The 21,118-nt window shown below is 44.9% G+C and overlaps 1 protein-coding gene across 1 annotated transcript; it reads left to right on the top strand.

The window, feature by feature from the left end:
- Window positions 1-662: 662 nt before the first annotated feature.
- On the top strand, window positions 663-20,423 carry LOC142219196 (beta-microseminoprotein-like). Its single transcript, XM_075288148.1, has 4 exons — window positions 663-740; window positions 971-1,100; window positions 15,272-15,374; window positions 20,294-20,423. The coding sequence occupies exons 1-4, from the start codon at window positions 663-665 to the stop codon at window positions 20,421-20,423; spliced, it is 441 nt and encodes a 146-aa protein (XP_075144249.1).
- The last annotated feature ends 695 nt before the right edge of the window (window positions 20,424-21,118 follow it).

Raw genomic sequence — 21,118 nt, 5'->3', positions numbered from 1 at the left:
CAAGTGGGCAGGCTAAAACTTATTTCTCTGGTACAGTCACACTATGTAGACAATTTACATTGCCATTAAGAGATGGTCCCGAAAATACTTGACGCTAGTTATGCAGGGATGGCAGTAACTGGCCATATCGCAACCTATTTACTGAGCCGTCTCTTAAAACTTTCTGCACATATTCCTTAGTCTTTCAAAATGCAGCTCGCCAATAAAGTATCCGAAGGATTCAGAACTGTGTTTGCATAACATTGTAGGGTAGAGTCACATGGACACCAGCCAGTATATAAATTAATGGGATGACAAGAATACCTGGGCATTGAGCTTGGCAGTAATACGGGCAGCAGCTATGGTAAGTCTGATCTGATGCTTTATTATAACATGCATTTGTTCTCCTACTCTTATCCTGTATGTTACATTAGAGCATCGTCTACATGACAACCACCATAAGTAGGGACCTGTACTGGCTATAATTCAGCACAGATACAGTTATTATTACAGATGAGAAAACCATTTTTAGAGATTGTGGGGGTTCCAGCATCCACACCTATCACACTCCATGTATTACGTCCATTACTCTGCAATCTGTCAGAAGAGCTCTGTAGCAGAGACATCCATATATCAAGGTCAGGACACATGTAAAGAGGTGATATTGCTGAATTTGGATAGACATGATTTGCGGATCTCAGAACAGAACAAAAATCCTAAAGGGTTTAAGAGAAAGTTCCTTCATGATGGAGGATCGATACGTAAAATAAAAATTAAGGATTTTCCTGTAAATAGAGGCACTCCTCTCTGAATAGCATGTATGTATGTATATATATATATATATATATATATCACTGTACAATCAGCATAATATATAGTTGCGTCACTACATCCTCTCCTAGCTGGAGTGTTTTTGTTGATTGATCAAAAAATTGGGGAGAAGTGTGAAGTATGATCTTAATCTGTGTTGTGTACTTGTTACTATCTACAGGTGTACTTGCTGCGTATTCTGGTGGCAGTGACCATAATAACTTTATGTAGTGCTCAGTGTGTACTGGAGTACCATAGGAGAATGAGTTTTAATGCTCATACGCATGCAGTATATGGTCAACGCAATAATGGTGAGTTAAGAAATATCTCCTGCCTGGTTTTAATTCTATAACTGTAAAATGACCATATTGTGTAATATACGTTTAATATCTTGTCACTTAGTTGCAATAATTTACTGAACATATTGTTGATGCTTGCGACCTGTTATTTAGGTAATGTACAATATCTTCTATTAATTTACTAAATGCTGAGGAGAACACTCATAAGTTATCACCTGCAAGCTAAGATCCTTCTATATTCTACTAACGTTAGGTTCACACGAGTGTTTGAGTCTCCATATGAGACTCCGTCAGCTGAACCCGGGCAGAAACTCGGCAGGAGTAGGCAACCTTCAGCACTCCAGATATCATAAAACTACAACTCCCAGCATGCATACTTGCTCCGCTGTTCTTGCAACTCCCATGGAAGTTAATGGAGCATGTTGGGAGTCTCACAGCAGCTGGAGTGTGAAAGGTTGCTGACCCCTGGTCTGTAGGGTCCAGGCAGGGGCGTAACTACCGTGGTAGCAGTGGAAGCGGCTGCAACAGGGCCCGGGACATTAGGGGGCCCGGTGACAGCCGCTACCGCTGCGTTTTTTTTTTTTTTTTTTGATAGGCCGTTACCGCTGGAATCACTCCAGCCGGTAGCGGGCCCTATTTACTTACCGATCCTGGCTTGGCCGGGATCAGTAAGTGACACCGCAGGCCCCACAAAGACTATCATTATACTCGGGGGTCTTTGCAGACCCCCAAGTATAATGATCAGAGGCCCAGGAGAGGTAAGAAACATAAAAAGCACTGTTACTTACCTCTCCACGATCCAGGCAGGCCTCAGCTCAGGCCTAGTTGTCTGACGTCTCTGATGTCCCATGACCACGGCCTGCTTTCCGCGTCATGTGACGTCCGACGTCATTGAAGAAGGCTGACAGCATAGGAGCCAGGGGACAGGTAAGAAACAGTAGTTTTTTATGTTTTTATTCCCCCAGGTCTCCGATTATTATACTCTGGGGTCTGACAAGACCCCAGAGTATAATAATTATTTATGGGTGTCCACAGTGGGGCATAATACTGTGTGCAGGGGCCACTAAGGGACATAATACTGTGTGCAGGGGCCACTGAGGGGCATAATACTGTGTGCAGGGGCCACTAAGGGAAGTAATAGAGCGCGCAGGAATGTGGAGGAGGGGGTCGGTCGAGGTCTTCGGCGTCGGTGTCAGTCAGGGGGGGGGGGCATGTCAAAAGTTCGCCACGGGCCATTCCTAGTTACGCCACTGGGTCCAGGGGTCCCCAAGCACACCCGGAGGATGAAAAACTGAACGTTAGTGTAAACCTAGTGACTTACTGTTTGTGTGGCAAGATCTTTAAAGGGAAAGTATCAGCAGAAAATTACCTATTTTATATATAAGAATTTTTATGAAATTTCTCAACTAACAAATGAAGTTTCTCAACCAACTCCCACCTGAGTACCCCCAAAGTAGTGATCACTTATAAATGTTAACAAAATATGGCTTTGTTTGGAACCTCTATCAACAGTTATCTTATGGCCCTCTTAGTGCCCCCACATGTAATATAATGACCCTCACACTCATTACCGCCCTGCTCCATGCTTCCTCTCTACTGGGAACCAATACCTCAGGGTATTGGTTCCCAGCCACAGTGCGTACGCCCAGGGACAGCAGGCCGTATACCCTGAGGCACGCGTACCACAGGTTGAAAGCACTCACTTAATAGATGGCACATGGCTTAAGATGAGCTAATGTGTGCCAAAATTTGGTGCAACATTCTGGTACAAAGTAAGTCAACTAGTAGGTGGTATAAACTTAGCCTAGATAGTGTAAAGATGTAACAACATTTATTATCCGGCATCAGCCACTGTGATAAATCCAACACATTTTCAGACTGTCTAGACTAAGTATACAATGTCTAAATATAAGATGAGATTAGTAAATGCCATATAATTTCTATTAGTGGTGTACTATGTGTATTGCTCTAATATGGTATAGAGTTCTGGTGTATCAGGACCATTGCTATTTAGTTACAAATTAGCGTTTAAGCAAATCTTGCTATTTGGCATTACACATGAAACAATCCATGTGAATACTTGTTTTGTTTGTTCATTGCTTTAATGCTGAGAGGAGGTATACAAGGCTATATGAAGGTATAGCAGGTACATGGACTATGTGGAGTAACAGAGATATACACTACACTGAAATACTAAAGTACTGTTAAAAATTGTTACTGTATATAGTTATCACCTTAGCAGAGTATTCTCTTATGACATACCATTTAGGTAAAGATATTTTTATAGGCTACAAGTAGAAGGACCTGGCTATGCATATTACGTATACGTATATTTCATCTTTTGCTTGAGTAATGGCCTCATAAGAATCAGTTGGTTGCTATGAAAACCTTTACAGGTAAAGCTGTAAGTATATGAAGACTGAAGAACCTGCAAGTTTCCATTGGTCCATAAGCATCACGTGATCAAGTGTATTTCAGATTGGATATGAGTGAAAAACCTGAGATTGGTTGTTATGGATACCTGGAGTAAAGCTGTGTCAATGTGAACTTGTGTAACAGTGTCATCAACAGGGCCCTGTCCCTATAAAGCTGACCTACAGCTGTGATGAAAAATGGCTGGGTTGTTATGAAGACTTAGAGTAAAGCTCTGATGTGTGATGGTGTGTGCTGAGCTGTGTATCTATTCCTCTGATGTGTGATACTATGTGCTGAGCTGTGTATATAATCGTCTGATGTGTGCTGAGCTGTGAATCTAATCCTCTGACAGTGGCGTAACTACCACCATAGCAGCAGAGGCAGCTGCCACAGGGCCCGGAACATTAGGGGCCCGGTGACAACTACCCCTGCTATCCCCACTCTTATCACAGACAAACTGTTGTAACTGGGTAAAGGCTAAATACTAGACACCGTAAGGACCTTCTGACGTCACAAGGTCACATGACCGGATAGGCGTGTCTTTACTTGTAAGCAGGACCTTCCACTGTATCCTGTGTAGTGGAGCAACATGGAGAGCTGCTGTGAGGTGCAGGGTGTAGTGAGGGGGGAAGATACAGTAGGTGGACTGCAGGGAGTAGTGTAGAGGGGGAGAGATTTGGGGGGAAAGATGAGGGGGCAGGGTGTAGTGTGGAGTGCAGGGTGTAGTGTGGGGGAGAGATGTGGGGTGCAGGGTGTAGTGTGGGGGGACAGATGGTGGGGTGCAGGGTGTGGGGGGGACAGATGTGGGGTGCAGGGTGTGGGGGGACAGATGTGGGGTGTGGGGGGGACAGATGTGGGGTGCAGGGTGTTTGGGGGACAGATGTGGGGGGGGACAGATGTGGAGTGCAGGGTGTAGTGTGGGGGGGACAGATGTGGGGTGCAGGGTGTGGGTGGGACAGATGTGGGGTGCAGGGTGTGGGTGGGACAGATGTGGGGTGCAGGGTGTGGGGGGGACAGATGTGGGGTGCAGGGTGTGGGGGGGACAGATGTGGGGTGCAGGGTGTGGGGGACAGATGTGGGGTGCAGGGTGTTTGGGGGACAGATGTGGGGTGCAGGGTGTGGGGGGGACAGATGTGGGGTGCAGGTGGGGGGGACAGATGTGAGGGGGGGACAGATGTGGGGTGCAGGGTGTAGTGTGGGGGGGGGACAGATGTGGGGTGCAGGGGGGACAGATGTGGGGTGCAGGGTGTGGGTGGGACAGGTGTGGGGGGGACAGATGTGGGGTGCAGGGTGTGGGGGGGACAGATGTGGGGTGCAGGGTGTGGGGGACAGATGTGGGGTGCAGGATGTGGGTGGGACAGATGTGGGGTGTGGGTGGGACAGATGTGGGGTGCAGGGTGTAGTGTGGGTGGGACAGATGTGGGGTGCAGGGTGTGGGGGGGACAGATGTGGGGTGCAGGGTGTGAGTGGGACAGATGTGGGGTGCAGGGTGTGGGGAGGACAGATGTGGGGTGCAGGGTGTGGGGGGGACAGATGTGGGGTGTGGGGGGACAGATGTGGGAGGCAGGGTGTAGTGTTGGAGGAGAGATGTGGGGTGCACGGTGGACTAGGGGGGAGATGATGGGTGCATGGTGTTCTGTAGGAGGAGAGATGTAGGGTGTACTGTGGGGGGTGGATGTGAGGTACACAATTGACTGTGGGGGTGGGGGGAGGTGTGGGGTGCCTGGTGAATTGGGGGGAGGATTTAGAGCTGTGTTACTTTAGGAGATGACAAGCTATGGTTGATGCTTGGTGGATTTAGGGTAATATTTTGAGGCCATATCCGCCTCCTGACCATACAGACAGCTACCATTGAAACGAATAGGAGCCGGTCTGTTCTTTTTTCTGAGAGCCGTTTGTTCCAGCTCCCGGAAAAAAGAACGGACATGCTCATTCTTCAGGCCGAGTCACCTCGCAACATCCGCCTGAAAACACTCCGTCCTCCCGACTAGGCCCATTCATTTGGACCTAATATGGAGCGGAGTTCACTGCACCGACATCCAGTTATGGCTACCCGTATTTTGTACCGAAACCTGAGGCAGCCTCCGCCTCAGGTTCCGGTCCAAAATACCCCATGTGAACCCGGCCTAAGGTTTGCATAAGAGGCGCAAAGAAACTCCTCCATTGGCGGTGCAGAGGTGATTGACAATGTACTTTAGGTTAAAGCCCCACATAGGGGGCCACAGCCAAAAAGCCCTGCAGGAAAAACCTCTGTGGAAACACATTGCGATCTTCCCACAGCGCCATAAAATGCGCAGTTTTCCTCTGCGGACTTTCCACTTTCGATTTACTTATAGGGAGTCTGCCAGCGTTTCTATAGATATAGTTTCCATGTGCTGCAACGTCCATAAACTCCCCAGGTATTTTCTGATATTTGTGGATGGGATTCGCTAGACTCTTATCCACTTTGCAGGGACTGTAAACGCTGCGGTTTTTGCTGTGGTGTTTCTGCCACGTTGGGCTTCAGCCTTAATAGACACATGGGGAGCTGTGGGAAACTTGTTTGGGGGCTCTGAGCTGTGGAGTGCTTAACCCTATGGGGGTGCACTAGAGAGCTGTAGAATGCTTGTGAGGGGGTGCACAGGAAATATATGGATATTGGTGAAATGCTAGCATTGCGGGGGTAGGCTTATAGGAGCTATCTGGTCACCACAAGGTAACCCCTCCCCGTGGGCATCATGCACAGGGGTGATAAGAGTTTGGGTGTTTTGCACACCAGTGTTAATGGAATGGCTGCTCTTTAAGGTTCATGGGGGATAGTAACAGTGTGGGGGCAAACTGGAGGGACATGGAGGACAGTGCGGTGCTTGTTAGTAATATGGGGTACACTGGAGGGAGATGGAGGACAGTGCGGTGCTTGTTAGTAATGTGGGGTACACTGGAGGGACTTAGGGGGATAGTGCGGTGCTTGTTAGTAATGTGGGGTACACTGGAGGGACATGGGGGATAGTGTGGTGCTTGTTAGTAATGTGGGGTACACTGGAGGGACATGGGGGATAGTGTGGTGCTTGTTAGTAATGTGGGGTACACTGGAGGGACATGGGGGATAGTGTGGTGCTTGCTAGTAATGTGGGGTACACTGGAGGGACATGGGGGACAGTGGGATATACCTGGATGTAGTTATAGCTGCACTCATTAGTATCGGGTCTCCATTATACAATACTGTGAAGACCCAGTGGCTAGGATGTCCGCCATCTTTAAAGGTCCGACATGTACTATTACGGATGTCGGGAAGGGGTACAATTAGGGATCCTATCATTCAAACACATTTTTTTATGACTAACACGTCGGAATAGCCTTAAAGGGATACTATCATTTAAACACTTTTTTTTTCTAGCTGACACGTCAGAATAGCCTTAAGAAAGGCTATTCGTCTCCTACCTTTATCCGTCGTCTCCAGCCCGCCATTCGGTAGAAATACAGTTTTTTACCGGGATGCAAATGAGTTCTTTCGCAGCAGCGCTCAGACAGCACTTGGGGAGTCCCCAATGTTGCCAGAGAGCTCTCTGCAGCGACGCCTCCATCTTCAACAGCAACCGCCTCTTCTGCGTCTTCTCTTGGGTCACACTCCGGCGCCTGTGAAGTCGGTTCTGCCATTGGGACGCAGGCAAGAGCAGAGTGCACAGGCCGGCTGGCAGCTATTTTTTTGGAGGCCGCTACGCACGCATACGCAGTAAGCTCCTGTTTTCCATACAACTACAGGAGCGTACTGTACATGCGCGCATAGCGGCCTCCAAAATAATGGCCGCCGGCCAGCCTGTGCACTCGGCTCTTGCCTGCGTCCCAATGGCAGAGCAGACTGCGCAGGCGCCGGAGTGTGACCCCAGCCGGAAGAAGACGTAGAAGAGGTTGTTGCTGTTGAAGATGGAGGTGTCGCTGGAGAGAGTTCTCTGGCAACATTGGGGACGTCCACAGTGCTGTCTGAGCGCTGGGGCCTGCCCCCAGTGCTGCGAAAGAACTCATTTGCATACCAGTAAAAACCTGGTATTTCTACCGAACGGCAGGCCGGAGACGACTGATAAAGGTAGGAGACGAATAGCCTTTCTTAAGGCTATTCTGACGTGTCAACTAGAAAAAAAAAGTGTTTAAATGATAGGATCCCTTTAAGAAAGGCTATTTGTTTCCTACGTTTCGTTGTCTTCTCCGCGCCGCCGTTCGCCTGAAATCCTGTTTTTTGTCGGTATGCAAATGAGTTCTCTTGCAGTACTGGGGGCGGGCCCCAGCGCTCAGACAGCACTGGGGTCGGCCCTAATGCTGCTAGAGAACTCTCTGCAGTGCTGCCTCCATCTTCATCTGCAACGGCTTCTTCATCTTCTTTCGGTGCGCGGTGGGTCAAAATTCAACACGTGCGCAACTCTGCTCTACCAGTGGGCCTCGGGCAGAGCCAACATCACATGAGGGTGGCCCTTTTTTTGTGGCAGCTTACACAAGCAGGAACAGTAAGAGCTCCATAGAACTGAGTGTACTGCGCCTGCTCGCGTAAGCGGCCACAAAAAAATGGCCGAGGCCCGCTGGCAAAGCCGACTTGCGCATGCGTTGAATTTTGACCCACCGTGCACCAGAAGAAGATGAAGAGGGCGTTGCTGATGAAAATGGAGGCAAAGCTGGAGAGAGCTCTCTCGCAGCATTGGGGACACCCCCAGTGCTGTTTGAGCGCTGGGGCCCGCCCCCAGTGCTGCGAGAGAACTAATTTGCATACAGACAAAAAACGGGATTTCAGACGAACGGCGGCGCGAAGAAGACAAGGAAACGTAGGAGAAGAATAGCTTTTCTTAAGGCTATTCCGACGTGTTAGTCATAAAAAAAATGCATTTGAATGATAGGATCCCTTTAAAAATAAAATTTAATAAAAATAAAAGTGTAAATAGTGTTTTCTGAGTGTCATAACTTTAATAGTAAGAAATCCACCAATTAGCCATAACTTAACCACTCCGCACTCCCCCCCCCCCCCCCCCCCCCCCCCCCCCCCCTTCCCCCTTGTTTCACCAAAACGACTCTGACCCATCAAGGCACAACAAGATCTCTGCATACAGTAGTGGAAGACCTAGAACATGATGAAGTAAGGTTACGTTCACACTACTGTTATACATGTCTGTTACTGTCATCTGTCGTAGGATGAGAGCAACAGACATAGATGGAGCCTCCTCATCCTCCTGCGTCTGTTCCCATTGACTAGAATGTTACAAAACCCCCATTAAGGACGCCGTCTTCTGTCTCTCTTTTTCTGTCTCTTGTGTTTCTTCCATTATTTTTGTAAAGGAAGGAAAATATCCGGTGCGTGCAACTTATTCTTCAGTCAGAAAACTCAACATAAATGATGGAAGACGGAGGACGGGGGGAGACGGAGGACAGACGGGAGACGGAGGACAGACGGGAGACAGCGTCCATCATGTTGTTTACATTAGTGTTAATGGGAATGGTCACTGACTGTTTCTGTCCATTTCTCTGATACAGTTAATGTTCGTTGCTGTCATTCATAACCGGACATTAACAAGGGCAGCCTGAACCCGCCCTAGAGCTGCTATTACACAGGTGGGTTTTTGATCAGAGTAGAAACAACAGCACATGCGCTAATGTGAATAAAGACCACACGTGTAATGGCACCCTAAGGCCGGCTTCACATGGACACATTTGGTTGTCAGCAGTACAGTTGTTTATGATGTTAGGAGTCTCTGATTCCTCGCAGCTTCAGTGTCTCATACTGTAATGTCTGTGTGAAGCCGGCCTAAGGGTGAGTTCACACGGAGTAAAGTGCCGCGTGATGTGGCACGTATACGGCGTGTGAGCTTTTGCGGGCCGTATACGCTCCCATTGATTTCAATGGGAGCCAGGATCGTATACGCGGCGCTATTTTGCGGCCGCAAAATCACGGTCGCAAAATACTGCAACAAATAAAGCTGTGTTTCCGCAGCGTGGGGCCTTAGCCTAACGGAGTATTCTAGGAATATGCTGTTGAGCTCCACTTCTACTCAGGTAGAATCTGTACGTCACACGGCCATGCTGTAGTTCAATCTAACTGAAATGAATGGGGATGAGCTGTAATACTCAGCACGGCATCTGTACAGTGTATGGCGCTGTGCTTGGTAAGTAGAGAAGAGACCGAAGCAATCAATATCATAGTCCCAATAAACCCTTTAATTTATACCTTCATGTAACTCTAGGCTGAGGCCACACAAAATAGGACTGATCTAAGGGCGGCTCCACACTTGCGCCCGGTCTCTGCTTTGTGAGTTTCCGTCTTGTGCCCCGGAATTCAGTGTCCGCTGGTGAGCGTCCGTCTACTGATCTCCACGGCGAAACCGTTTCTTTTTTTAACCAGACACAAAGTCCTGCATGTCCGACTTTGTGTCCAGTTAAAAAAAAAATTGTTTAGCCACGGAGACCAGAAGACGCTCACGGGCGGACACTTTTGCAAACCCAGTTTTCTTCTCCTGTCCAGTTTCTCGGGCAGTGGACGGAAAGCTGCAAAGCAGAGAGCGGGCACAAGTGTGCACCCGCCCTAAGATACATTCAGCACAGTTTACTATACAATTGTATAGTGAATACTGGATATTACCAAAAAACAGTGACTTCACTCACAAAACTGCTGCCGATGTTACAAGCCGTGCGGCTTCTGGGTAATACAGCGGTTATCTACTATATATAAGCAGTATACAGTACTCATATTATAAGCCTACATTCACACCACACTGAATAATGGCCATGTCATCACATCGCAACCTTACATTCAACGAGGGGATTCACATATCCGGGTCGCGGACCGTCAAACAATACAACATGTTCTCTTTCCTCACAGATCTCTTCATACACTGACTATATACTATCTTATACCATCTGACACCTCCTAAGTACAGTATATGATACATGGATACAGTGTGGGACATAAGAAAAGGTCCTTACGGAGTATAGTAAATAGCCAGTTCAGTGTGAGACAGCTAAATACTATCACTGGAAAGGACCTCACCAGGATGAAACCTTGTAAGTATAGGATACATGGAAAAGTTCCTTACGGAGTATAGTAAATAGCCAGTTCAGTGTGAGACGGCTAAATACTATCACTGGAAAGGACCTCGCCGGTATGAAACCTTATAAGTACATGAAAGATGGAAAAGGTCCTTACGGAGTATAGTAAATAGCCAGTTCAGTGTGAGACGGCTAAATACTATCACTGGAAAGGACCTCACCGGTATGAAACCTTGTAAGTACATGAAACATAGAAAAGGTCCTTACGGAGTATAGTAAATAGCCAGTTCAGTGTGAGACAGCTAAATACTATCACTGGAAAGGACCTCACTGGTATGAAACCTTGTAAGTATAGGATACATAGAAAAGGTCCTTACGGAGTATAGTAAATAGCCAGTTCAGTGTGAGACAGCTAAATACTATCACTGGAAAGGACCTCACTGGTATGAAACCTTGTAAGTATAGGATACATAGAAAAGGTCCTTACGGAGTATAGTAAATAGCCAGTTAAGTGTGAGACAGCTAAATACTATCACTGGAAAGGACCTCACTGGTATGAAACCTTGTAAGTATAGGATACATAGAAAAGGTCCTTACGGAGTATAGTAAATAGCCAGTTCAGTGTGAGACAGCTAATACTATCACTGGAAAGGACCTCACCAGTACAAAACCTTGTAAGTATATGATACATAGAAAAGGTCCTTACGGAGTATAGTAAATAGCCAGTTCAGTGTGAGACGGCTAAATACTATCACTGGAAAGGACCTCACCAGGATGAAACCTTGTAAGTACATGAAAGATGGAAAAGGTCCTTACGGAGTATAGTAAATAGCCAGTTCAGTGTGAGACAGCTAAATACTATCACTGGAAAGGACCTCACCAGTATGAAACCTTGTAAGTATATGAAAAGTGGAAAAGGTCCTAACGGAGTATAGTAAATAGCCAGTTCAGTGTGAGATGGCTAAATACTATCACTACAAAGGACCTCACCAGTATGAAACCTTGTAAGTACATGAAACATAGAAAAGGTCCTTACGGAGTATAGTAAATAGCCAGTTCAGTGTGAGACGGCTAAATACTATCACTGAAAAGACCTCACCAGGATGAAACCTTGTAAGTATATGAAAGGTGGAAAAGGTCCTTACGGAGTATAGTAAATAGCCAGTTCAGTGTGAGACAGCTAAATACTATCACTGGAAAGGACCTCACTGGTATGAAACCTTGTAAGTATAGGATACATAGAAAAGGTCCTTACGGAGTATAGTAAATAGCCAGTTCAGTGTGAGACAGCTAAATACTATCACTGGAAAGGACCTCACTGGTATGAAACCTTGTAAGTATAGGATACATAGAAAAGGTCCTTACGGAGTATAGTAAATAGCCAGTTCAGTGTGAGACAGCTAAATACTATCACTGGAAAGGACCTCGCCAGCATGAAACCTTGTAAGTATAGGATACATGGAAAAGGTCCTTACGGAGTATAGTAAATAGCCAGTTCAGTGTGAGATGGCTAAATACTATCACTGGAAAGGACCTCGCCGGTATGAAACCTTATAAGTACATGAAAGATGGAAAAGGTCCTTACGGAGTATAGTAAATAGCCAGTTCAGTGTGAGACGGCTAAATACTATCACTGGAAAGGACCTCACCGGTATGAAACATTGTAAGTACATGAAAGATGGAAAAGGTCCTTACGGAGTATAGTAAATAGCCAGTTCAGTGTGAGACGGCTAAATACTATCACTGGAAAGGACCTCGCCGGTATGAAACCTTATAAGTACATGAAAGATGGAAAAGGTCCTTACGGAGTTTAGTAAATAGCCAGTTCAGTGTGAGACGGCTAAATACTATCACTGGAAAGGACCTCACTGGTATGAAACCTTGTAAGTACATGAAACATAGAAAAGGTCCTTACGGAGTATAGTAAATAGCCAGTTCAGTGTGAGACAGCTAAATACTATCACTGGAAAGGACCTCACTGGTATGAAACCTTGTAAGTATAGGATACATAGAAAAGGTCCTTACGGAGTATAGTAAATAGCCAGTTCAGTGTGAGACAGCTAAATACTATCACTGGAAAGGACCTCACTGGTATGAAACCTTGTAAGTATAGGATACATAGAAAAGGTCCTTACGGAGTATAGTAAATAGCCAGTTCAGTGTGAGACAGCTAAATACTATCACTGGAAAGGACCTCGCCAGGATGAAACCTTGTAAGTATATGAAAAGTGGAAAAGGTCCTTACGGAGTAAAGTAAATAGCCAGTTCAGTGTGAGACGGCTAAATACTATCACTGGAAAGGACCTGATGGAAAAGGTCCTTACGGAGTATAGTAAATAGCCAGTTCAGTGTGAGCTGGCTAAATACTATCTCAGTTAAGGACCCGACCACTAGGGGGCAAAAAGGTCCTTACCAGTAATGGGAAATAGACAGCTCACACTGAGCCAGCTAAATACTAGACGCCGTAAGGACCAGGTCCCTCTGGAGTACGGTATTTAGCCAATTCACTGTGAGCTGGCTAAATACTATATCAGTTAAGGACCTGACCACTAGGGGGCAAAAAAGGTCCTTACCAGTAATGGGAAATAGACAGCTCACACTGAGCTGGCTAAATACTAGACACCGTAAGGACTAGGTCCTTACGGCGTCTAGTATTTAGTCACAACCGTTGTAACTGCGATAAGAGCGGGGGAAAGCTTGTAGGACCTGTAGCTGAAGGACCTTGTGTGACGTCAGCCATCACATGACTAGGTGGGTGTTTCTTTATAGCCCGTGCAGTCCTGGAAGAGATGAAGAGAAGGAGAGATGTAGTGCTAGGTACTGAGGGGGAGGGGGGATGTGAGTGTGTGTCTGTGTGTGTATGTATGAGTGGTGTGGAGGAGGGGAGAGGACAGTGTCCTGATATCTGTGTATGAGGAGGAGGGGCAGGTCAGTGTCCTGTTATCTTTGTATTAGGGGGAGGTCAGTGTCTGTAGCTGGATCAGTACTCTACACATTGTTTGTATTCAGACTTGCCTGCAATTGCTGTTACTAATGACTGTCTAATAGTAGTCAGGGGGTGCTCTGTGTATTGTTTTGTATTGTACTGAAGGGATGGAGAGTGTGTGTCTGTGTCTGAGTGTGTATGTATGTGTGGTGTGGAGCAATTGAGGAGCAACAGTAACCTAGGGGCAGAGATGGAGGGGAGGACATGAAAATGGGGGTAGAGATGAGGGGTGCATGAAACTGGGGGCAGATGGAGGGAGGGCATGAAATGTCATGTGACATCCGTGCATTATTAAAGATGGCCAACACCACCAAAGACTGCAGCGGAGCTGGAGACAGGTAAGTAACTTTTTTTTATGTCTTTATCTCCCCTCGGTCTCCGATTATTATACTCTGGGGTCTGAAAATACCCCAGAGTATAATAATTGTTCATGGGTGTTCATTATGGGGCATAATCCCGTGTGCAGGGGCCACAATGGGGTGTAATACTGTGTGCAGGGGCCACTGAGGGACATAATAGAGTGCACAGGAATGCGGCGTGGGGGGTAGTCGGTCGGTCAAGGTCTTCGGTGTCGGTCAGGAAGGGGGGGGCATGTCAAGAGTTCACCACGGGGCCCCGCCATTCCTAGTTACGCCACTGTCCTCTGATATATGATGGTGTGTGCTGAGCTGTGTATCTAATTCTCTGATGTGTGATACTGTGTGATGAGATGTGTATCTAATCCTCTGATGTGTGATGGTGTGTGCTGAGTTCTGTATCTAATCCTCTGATGTGTGCAGTGCTGTGTATCTAATCCTCTGATGTGTGATACTATGTGCTGAGCTGTGTATATAATCGTCTGATGTGTGCAAAGCTGTGAATCTAATCCTCAGATATATGATGGTGTATGCTGAGCTATGCATCTAATTCTCTGATGTGTATTTGTCTGTTCAGAGTTTTTAATCTAATCCTCTGACGTGTGTATCTCAGTTTGGATATCAGTTATGCTGTCTGCATGTGAAGTGACTGTGTGTATGGCCGTTGGAATATGAGTATAAGACTTGCAGGTTTGTGTTGACTAATGCAGGTAATTGTTTTGGAAATACTGTATCTCAGGAACAATACATCTGAGAGAGTTGAGACTAAGTCTAAACAGTCAACAGTCTAAAACCTTCCTGGACACCTGATGTATCTGTGTGCCAAATTTGGTGAAGATCGGTCCAGTCGTTTGGTCGCACATAAAGAACAGACAGACAGACAGAAAGAAACTAATTTTTATATAAATAAGAGACTGATACTGAAACATAGTACTATGTTAAACCCTTCATATCATAACAGGTTCACTTTAAACATTAGCAAATGGAGGTTATATGATATAAATTGCATGAGTTTTGTAATAATAATAGAGATTACATGAGTATCACATTGAGACCAACAGGGAAAAAAGCATCCCATTCATTTCTATGGGGAGCGCACGTATGTCGGCTCCCATTGAAATGAATGGGATCTGCTTTGTATGCGCTGATTCTGAACGTGTTTTAACGTTCAGAATCAGCTCAGCATATACTTAGTGTGAATGCACCCTAATACAGAAATGTGTGTTAAAAATTAAACATCATTTTTGGGAATTACCATTTACAAAGGTCACTGATCTTTTTATTTTCTTCACCTTGAAAGAAAAATAACCAAGGTTTCGGCAATAGATAAACAATAATGTATTATTTATATCCTGAAAGAATAAGGCCACACAATGGGTTCGGTTCACTGGCAATGACACTTTTGTTTCTACATTTTGTTTCAGGCTGTTTAAGGGACGGACAGAGGTATAAAGTGGGAGAAACCTGGACGATGCCTCCGTGCATGAGGTGCACTTGTCAACATGATTACATAGAATGCTGTCCTAAGTATGTCTTTTATTCTTCAATTTTGATAGTTTTGAGCAGCAAGGTCACCATTAATATTACATCCTTCCTCCAGTTACTGTTATACAGCAATTTTACTTTTCTTACTAAAAGCGTAACTAAACTTTCGGACAACTTTAATTTTCTGGAAGAATTTGTGCCATTAATACATTTTGTAATATACTTTATTAACACATTTGTCTCCTTTGCTGTATCTCTATTCATTCCTTGCATCTCTTTATTATTTCTCTGTATTGAGCGCTATCCCTGTTTCTCAGAGTACAGAGTATGAGCCTGTGCAAAATTATGAGAAAATGAGGGTACGGGAGTGTTGTCTGAAAGTTTAGTTACGCTTTAATAATTTACATATCCGCCTATATTAGTATAAAGTCACCAACCTCTTTAAAGGGATTCTACCATTAAAATCAAAAAATTTTTCTCACTAACACGTAGGAATAGCCTTAAGAAAGGCTATTCTTCTCTTACCTTTAGGTGTCTTCTCTGCACCGCCGTTCGGTAGAAATGCCGATTTTCGTCAGTATGCAAATGAGTTCTCTCGCAGCACTGGGGACGGGCCTGAGCGCTCAAACAGCATTGGGGGCGTCCCCAATGCTGTAAGAGAACTCTCCAGCGGTGCCTCCATCTTCTTCAGGAACGGTCTCTTCATGCGTCTTCTTCCGGTGCTGGTGGTCAAACTTCTAGGCCTTGGGCAGAGCCAACTGCAAATGCCCACAGCCACAAGAAAAATGGCCGCTTACACAGTAAGTAGTCATTTTCTTATGGCCTGTGGGCATGCGCAGTCGGCTCTGCCTGAGGCCTAGAAGTTTGACCGCCAGTGTTGGAAGAAGACGCGTGAAGAGGACGTTCCTGAAATGGAATGTTTTAAGTGAAATGGAGAAGGAGTCCCCAAACGCTAGTGTGAACAGTCACTAGATTGTAAAAATATATTATGTACATTTCACTTGTGGTATAATTACTTTACTTGACATGGCTTGAGAGCTTATTCCTGAGAAAGGAAAATATTGACTTTTTCTTCATGTAATGATATGGAAGCTGAATTGAATTTACTATTAGGATAAATTTCTATGGGAAGAATATGCAAATCTGACTTCCATGATGTAATTAGGATGCCAGTGCCTCAAGTATGCACACCAATAGAGGGCGCTGACTGAGAATGTGCAAGTCTATCTTCCATGATGTAATTAGGAAGACAGAGTCTCAGTTAAGCAAGCCTATAGAGAGCGCTCCCTTTAACATCATGTCGACCTTCTTAGAGGCCTTTGTTTGCAATGATGTTGGGATTATACCAGATACAGTCTTCTCAGCCAAGGACAGCTGTTTTGATGTACTTGCATCTCGTCAGCTTGGCACAGAGAGGACTGATCTGGCAGAGGTGACAGGCTTAGACATAGTTAAGGGGATATTGTCACTCCATAGGGAGAGACCACCATATAGGTGTGTGGCGTCTTATTAAGCCATGAGCGCTCCACTGCAAAGGAACATGGGAAGATTATGCAAATCTGACTTCCATAATGTAATTAGGATGCCAGTGCCTCAAGTATACACACCAATAGAGGGTGCTGACTGAGAATGTGCAAGTCTCTCTTCCATGTTGTAATTAGGAAGACAGAGTCTCAGTCAAGCAAGCCTATAGAGGGCGCTAGGCACTCTGTCACCCACTGTATAGTTCCACCATACAGTACTCTATCCAACCTTATAAACAATGCCTCCTAGGGGAGTAAATCTTTGTCATACAGCATGTAATAATACAGGCAAAATATAAAACCAACTGAAGAAACTCTATATATAGCTTAATGTCCAAAATCAGAGGCATAAAGAAGTACAGCAGGAGCTTATATATTTAATGTAATAAATATCCACAATACCTGTCTGGACATGTGCATGAGCTACAATCCAAATACCAGAGCAGGCGTACAACAAACAGAAATGTAGAGGTTAAGATAAGATAAAATAATCCTTTAATAGTCCCACAGTGGGGAAATTTCAGTATGTTACAGCAGCATAGTAATACAGATACAGGATAATAAACAGTAATATATTACGGAAAAGAAGAGAAAAAGAAGGAAGACTTCCGGATCATTTAGTTCTCTGTGTGGAGTGATCTTCACTTGGTCTGATGTAGATTATACAGCCTGACCGCGGTTGGGAGGAAGGACCTCCAATAGCGCTCCTTCTCACACTTGGGGTGAAGCAGACTGTCACTTACAGTGCTGTGAAGTGCCGTCAAGGTATCATACATAGGGTGGGATTTGTTCTCCCGGATAGCGCTCACCACGGACAGTATCTTTCTGTCACCCATCACCTGTACTGGGTCCAGGGGGCTCCCCAGGACAGAGCTGGCCCTTCTGATCAGCCTGTCAAGTCTATTTCTGTCCTTGGTTGATATACTGCTCCCCCAGCAGGCTACACCGAAAAAGATGGCTGAGGCAACCACAGAGTTGAAAAAGGTTACAGTCACATCTAATGCCTAAGGCTTGATTCACATCTGTATTCGGGTTTCTGTTCGGGGGGCCGCTTGGAAACCTAATCCGCATAAAAAAGTGGTTACCTTAGGAAACCCACGGACCCTATAGACTATAATGGGGTACGTAAATGCTTAGAGAAAAGTGTAGTTTGCAGCTTTTTTCTCTCCGCATTTTTTCATGCGGAAAGGGGAACAGAATCCCCGAAAGCAGATTTGAACCAAGCCTAAGACCTTCTTCCAGTAAGGCTAGGTCCACACCTGTGCCTGCTTCACGTCTGAGGTTTCCATCCACGCAAAAACTTGAAAAATGCGGAAAGAAAAGCCCTACAAGTACGACTCTTCTTTCTGTATTTTTCTGGTGGAAACCTGGCAGACCCCATTATAATCTATGGAGTCCGTGGGTTTCCACGGGTAACTGCTTTTTAAGCAGATTAGGTTTCCGCTTGGGGACCCAAAGAATGGAACCCAGTTGCAGGTGTGAACCTAGCGTAAGCTGTACCATAATAGCCGTGTGATAGTTGAAGGGTCCTGGTAAACAATTTGCATGGGTGGCCAGGAGCTTCAGTTTCTGCCACTGGTTCTCAGAATGAGCACGTGTTATGCAAGTGTTAAAGTGCTTATACAGTGGGGCAAAAAAGTATTTAGTCAGTCACCAATAGTGCAAGTTCCACCACTTAAAAAGATGAGAGGCGTCTGTAATTTACATCATAGGTAGACCTCAACTATGAGAGACAAAATGAGAAAACAAATCCAGAAAATCACATTGTCTGATGTTGTAAGAATTTATTTGCAAATTATGGTGGAAAATAAGTATTTGGTCAGTAACAAAATTTCATCTCAATACTTTGTTATATATCCTTTGTTGGCAATGACAGAGGTCAAATGTTTTCTGTAAGTCTTCACAAGGTTGGCACACACTGTTGTTGGTATGTTGGCCCATTCCTCCATGCAGATCTCCTCTAGAGCAGTGATGTTTTGGGGCTGTCGCTTGGCAACACGGACTTTCAACTCCCTCCAAAGGTTTTCTATAGGGTTGAGATCTGGAGACTGGCTAGGCCACTCCAGGACCTTGAAATGCTTCTTACAAAGCCACTCCTTCGTTGCTTTGGATCATTGTCATGTTGAAAGACCCAGCCACGTTTCATCTTCAATGCCCTTGCTGATGGAAGGAGGTTTGCACTCAAAATCTCACGATACATGGCCCCATTCATTCTTTCGTGTACCTGGATCAGTCGTCCTGGCCCCTTTGCAGAGAAACAGCCCCAAAGCATGATGTTTCCACCCCCTTGCTTTACAGTAGGTATGGTGTTTGATGGATGCAACTCAGTATTCTTTTTCCTCCAAACACGAAAAGTTGTGTTTCTACCAAACAGTTCCAGTTTGGTTTCATCAGACCATAGGACATTCTCCCAATACTCTTCTGGATCATCCAAATGCTCTCTAGCAAACTTCAGACGGGCCCGGACATGTACTGGCTTAAGCAGTGGGACACGTCTGGCACTGCAGGATCTGAGTCCCTGGCGGCGTAGTGTGTTACTGATGGTAGGCTTTGTTACATTGGTCCCAGCTCTCTGCAGTTCATTCACTAGGTTCCCCCGCGTGGTTCTGGGATTTTTGATCACCGTTCTTGTGATCATTTTGACCCCACGGGGTGAGATTTTGCGTGGAGCCCCAGATCGGGGGAGATTATCAGTGGTCTTGTATGTCTTCCATTTTCTAATTATTGCTCCCACAGTTGATTTCTTCAATCCAAGCTGGCTGCCTATTGCAGATTCAGTCTTCCCAGCCTGGTGCAGGGCTACAATTTTGTTTCTGGTGTCCTTTGCCAGCTCTTTGGTCTTCACCATAGTGGAGTTTGGAGTCTGACTGTTTGAGGGTGTGCACAGGTGTCTTTTTATACTGATAACAAGTTTAAACAGGTGCCATTACTACAGGTAATGAGTGGAGGAAAGAGGAGACTCTTAAAGAAGAAGTTACAGGTCTATTAGAGCCAGAAATCTAGATTGTTTGTAGGTGACCAAATACTTATTTTCCACCATAATTTGCAAATAAATTCTTACAAAATCAGACAATGTGATTTTCTGGATTTGTTTTCTCATTTTGTCTCTCATAGTTGAGGTCTACCTATGATGTAAATTACAGACGCCTCTCATCTTTTTAAGTGGTGGAACTTGCACTATTGGTGACTGACTAAATACTTTTTTGCCCCACTGTATATGTAGAAAATATGGAGCTACTTTTACATTTTATAAAAAATAACTTTCTTCTTCACCTTCCAGCATCCTCTGTGATAATCTGTCTGACTTGCTCACTTGGGTGTTCCATAAGGCTAGAGTTGTACTGCTTAAAGGGATTGTCCTGTAATATACTACTGATGATCAATAGTACACCTTGGACAACCCATTTGATATAAAAGTATACATTTGATTTCTTTCAGCTATGCAAGGCCAATATTGCAAGATTCAGACAATTGTGAAAAAAGGCTCAACGAGGAAATCTGTCAAATGGAAATTAAGCAGAAGGACAACTCTGATACACCCTGTGAAGTGGACTTTTGGATTGCTTAAAGTTGTTCAGTGTTTATATGAAAATAATACCAATAAATGAAAGCTAAAATTGAAATACTAGCATGAATGTAAATTACCACGGTATATATTCAGGATGAAATGCATGAAAGGAAATGACTTCAGTAATGGCATAAAGCAGTATATAAAACTACTTACCAATGAATTAAAAAATTATACCAAATCTGATCATGAATATATCAATACGTGTCAAAGTTTTTTTAATTGTACTTCCATGTTCAGCATCATAAGGATACACCCTTATAAGGTGGAGTTTCCCTTTATAATAAGACAGGCCAATGAAGTTCAATGTATGTTTGAAAATAATTTTTTGCCTTTAATCTACGGTCACTTTTACAATACACTTATTGGTTACAGCAAACAGATGACGTACAGAATCATATGGGTTTTAGTCACACATAAGGTGGCGCTGTTGTTTAAATGTTACAGAATTGAGCTATACCACTGAACATTGGTGGCACCCGCTATCTCATGCTCCTGTTACTTTTACCAGAACCAAATGTGTGGAGCAGCTCGGTAGCAGCAGTGGTAAAAACCCAACCAGTCAGACAGGGACAAAAAATATGCAAGCAACAGGTTTATTAAAGGGGCTCTATCACTAGGAAAAGTCATTTTTATCTAATCACATGCTTGCATAGGCTTTAGAAAGTCTATTCCACACTTACCTTTTGTATGTA

The sequence above is a fragment of the Leptodactylus fuscus genome, chromosome 10, assembly GCF_031893055.1.
Source record: "Leptodactylus fuscus isolate aLepFus1 chromosome 10, aLepFus1.hap2, whole genome shotgun sequence".
NCBI classification, from domain to species: Eukaryota; Metazoa; Chordata; class Amphibia; order Anura; family Leptodactylidae; genus Leptodactylus; species Leptodactylus fuscus.
Note: the sequence above shows the minus strand (reverse complement) of the source record. Positions and strands in the feature narration are given on the sequence as shown.

Excerpts from the sequence above, each read along its gene's own strand:
- LOC142219196 (XM_075288148.1), top strand. The coding sequence starts at position 663 with ATGATTTGCGGATCTCAGAACAGAACAAAAATCCTAAAGGGTTTAAGA. Across the intron at positions 741-970 it reads TCATGATGGAGGATCGATAC|GTGTACTTGCTGCGTATTCT; the intron begins GTAAAATAAAAA and ends TACTATCTACAG. Across the intron at positions 1,101-15,271 it reads ATATGGTCAACGCAATAATG|GCTGTTTAAGGGACGGACAG; the intron begins GTGAGTTAAGAA and ends ATTTTGTTTCAG.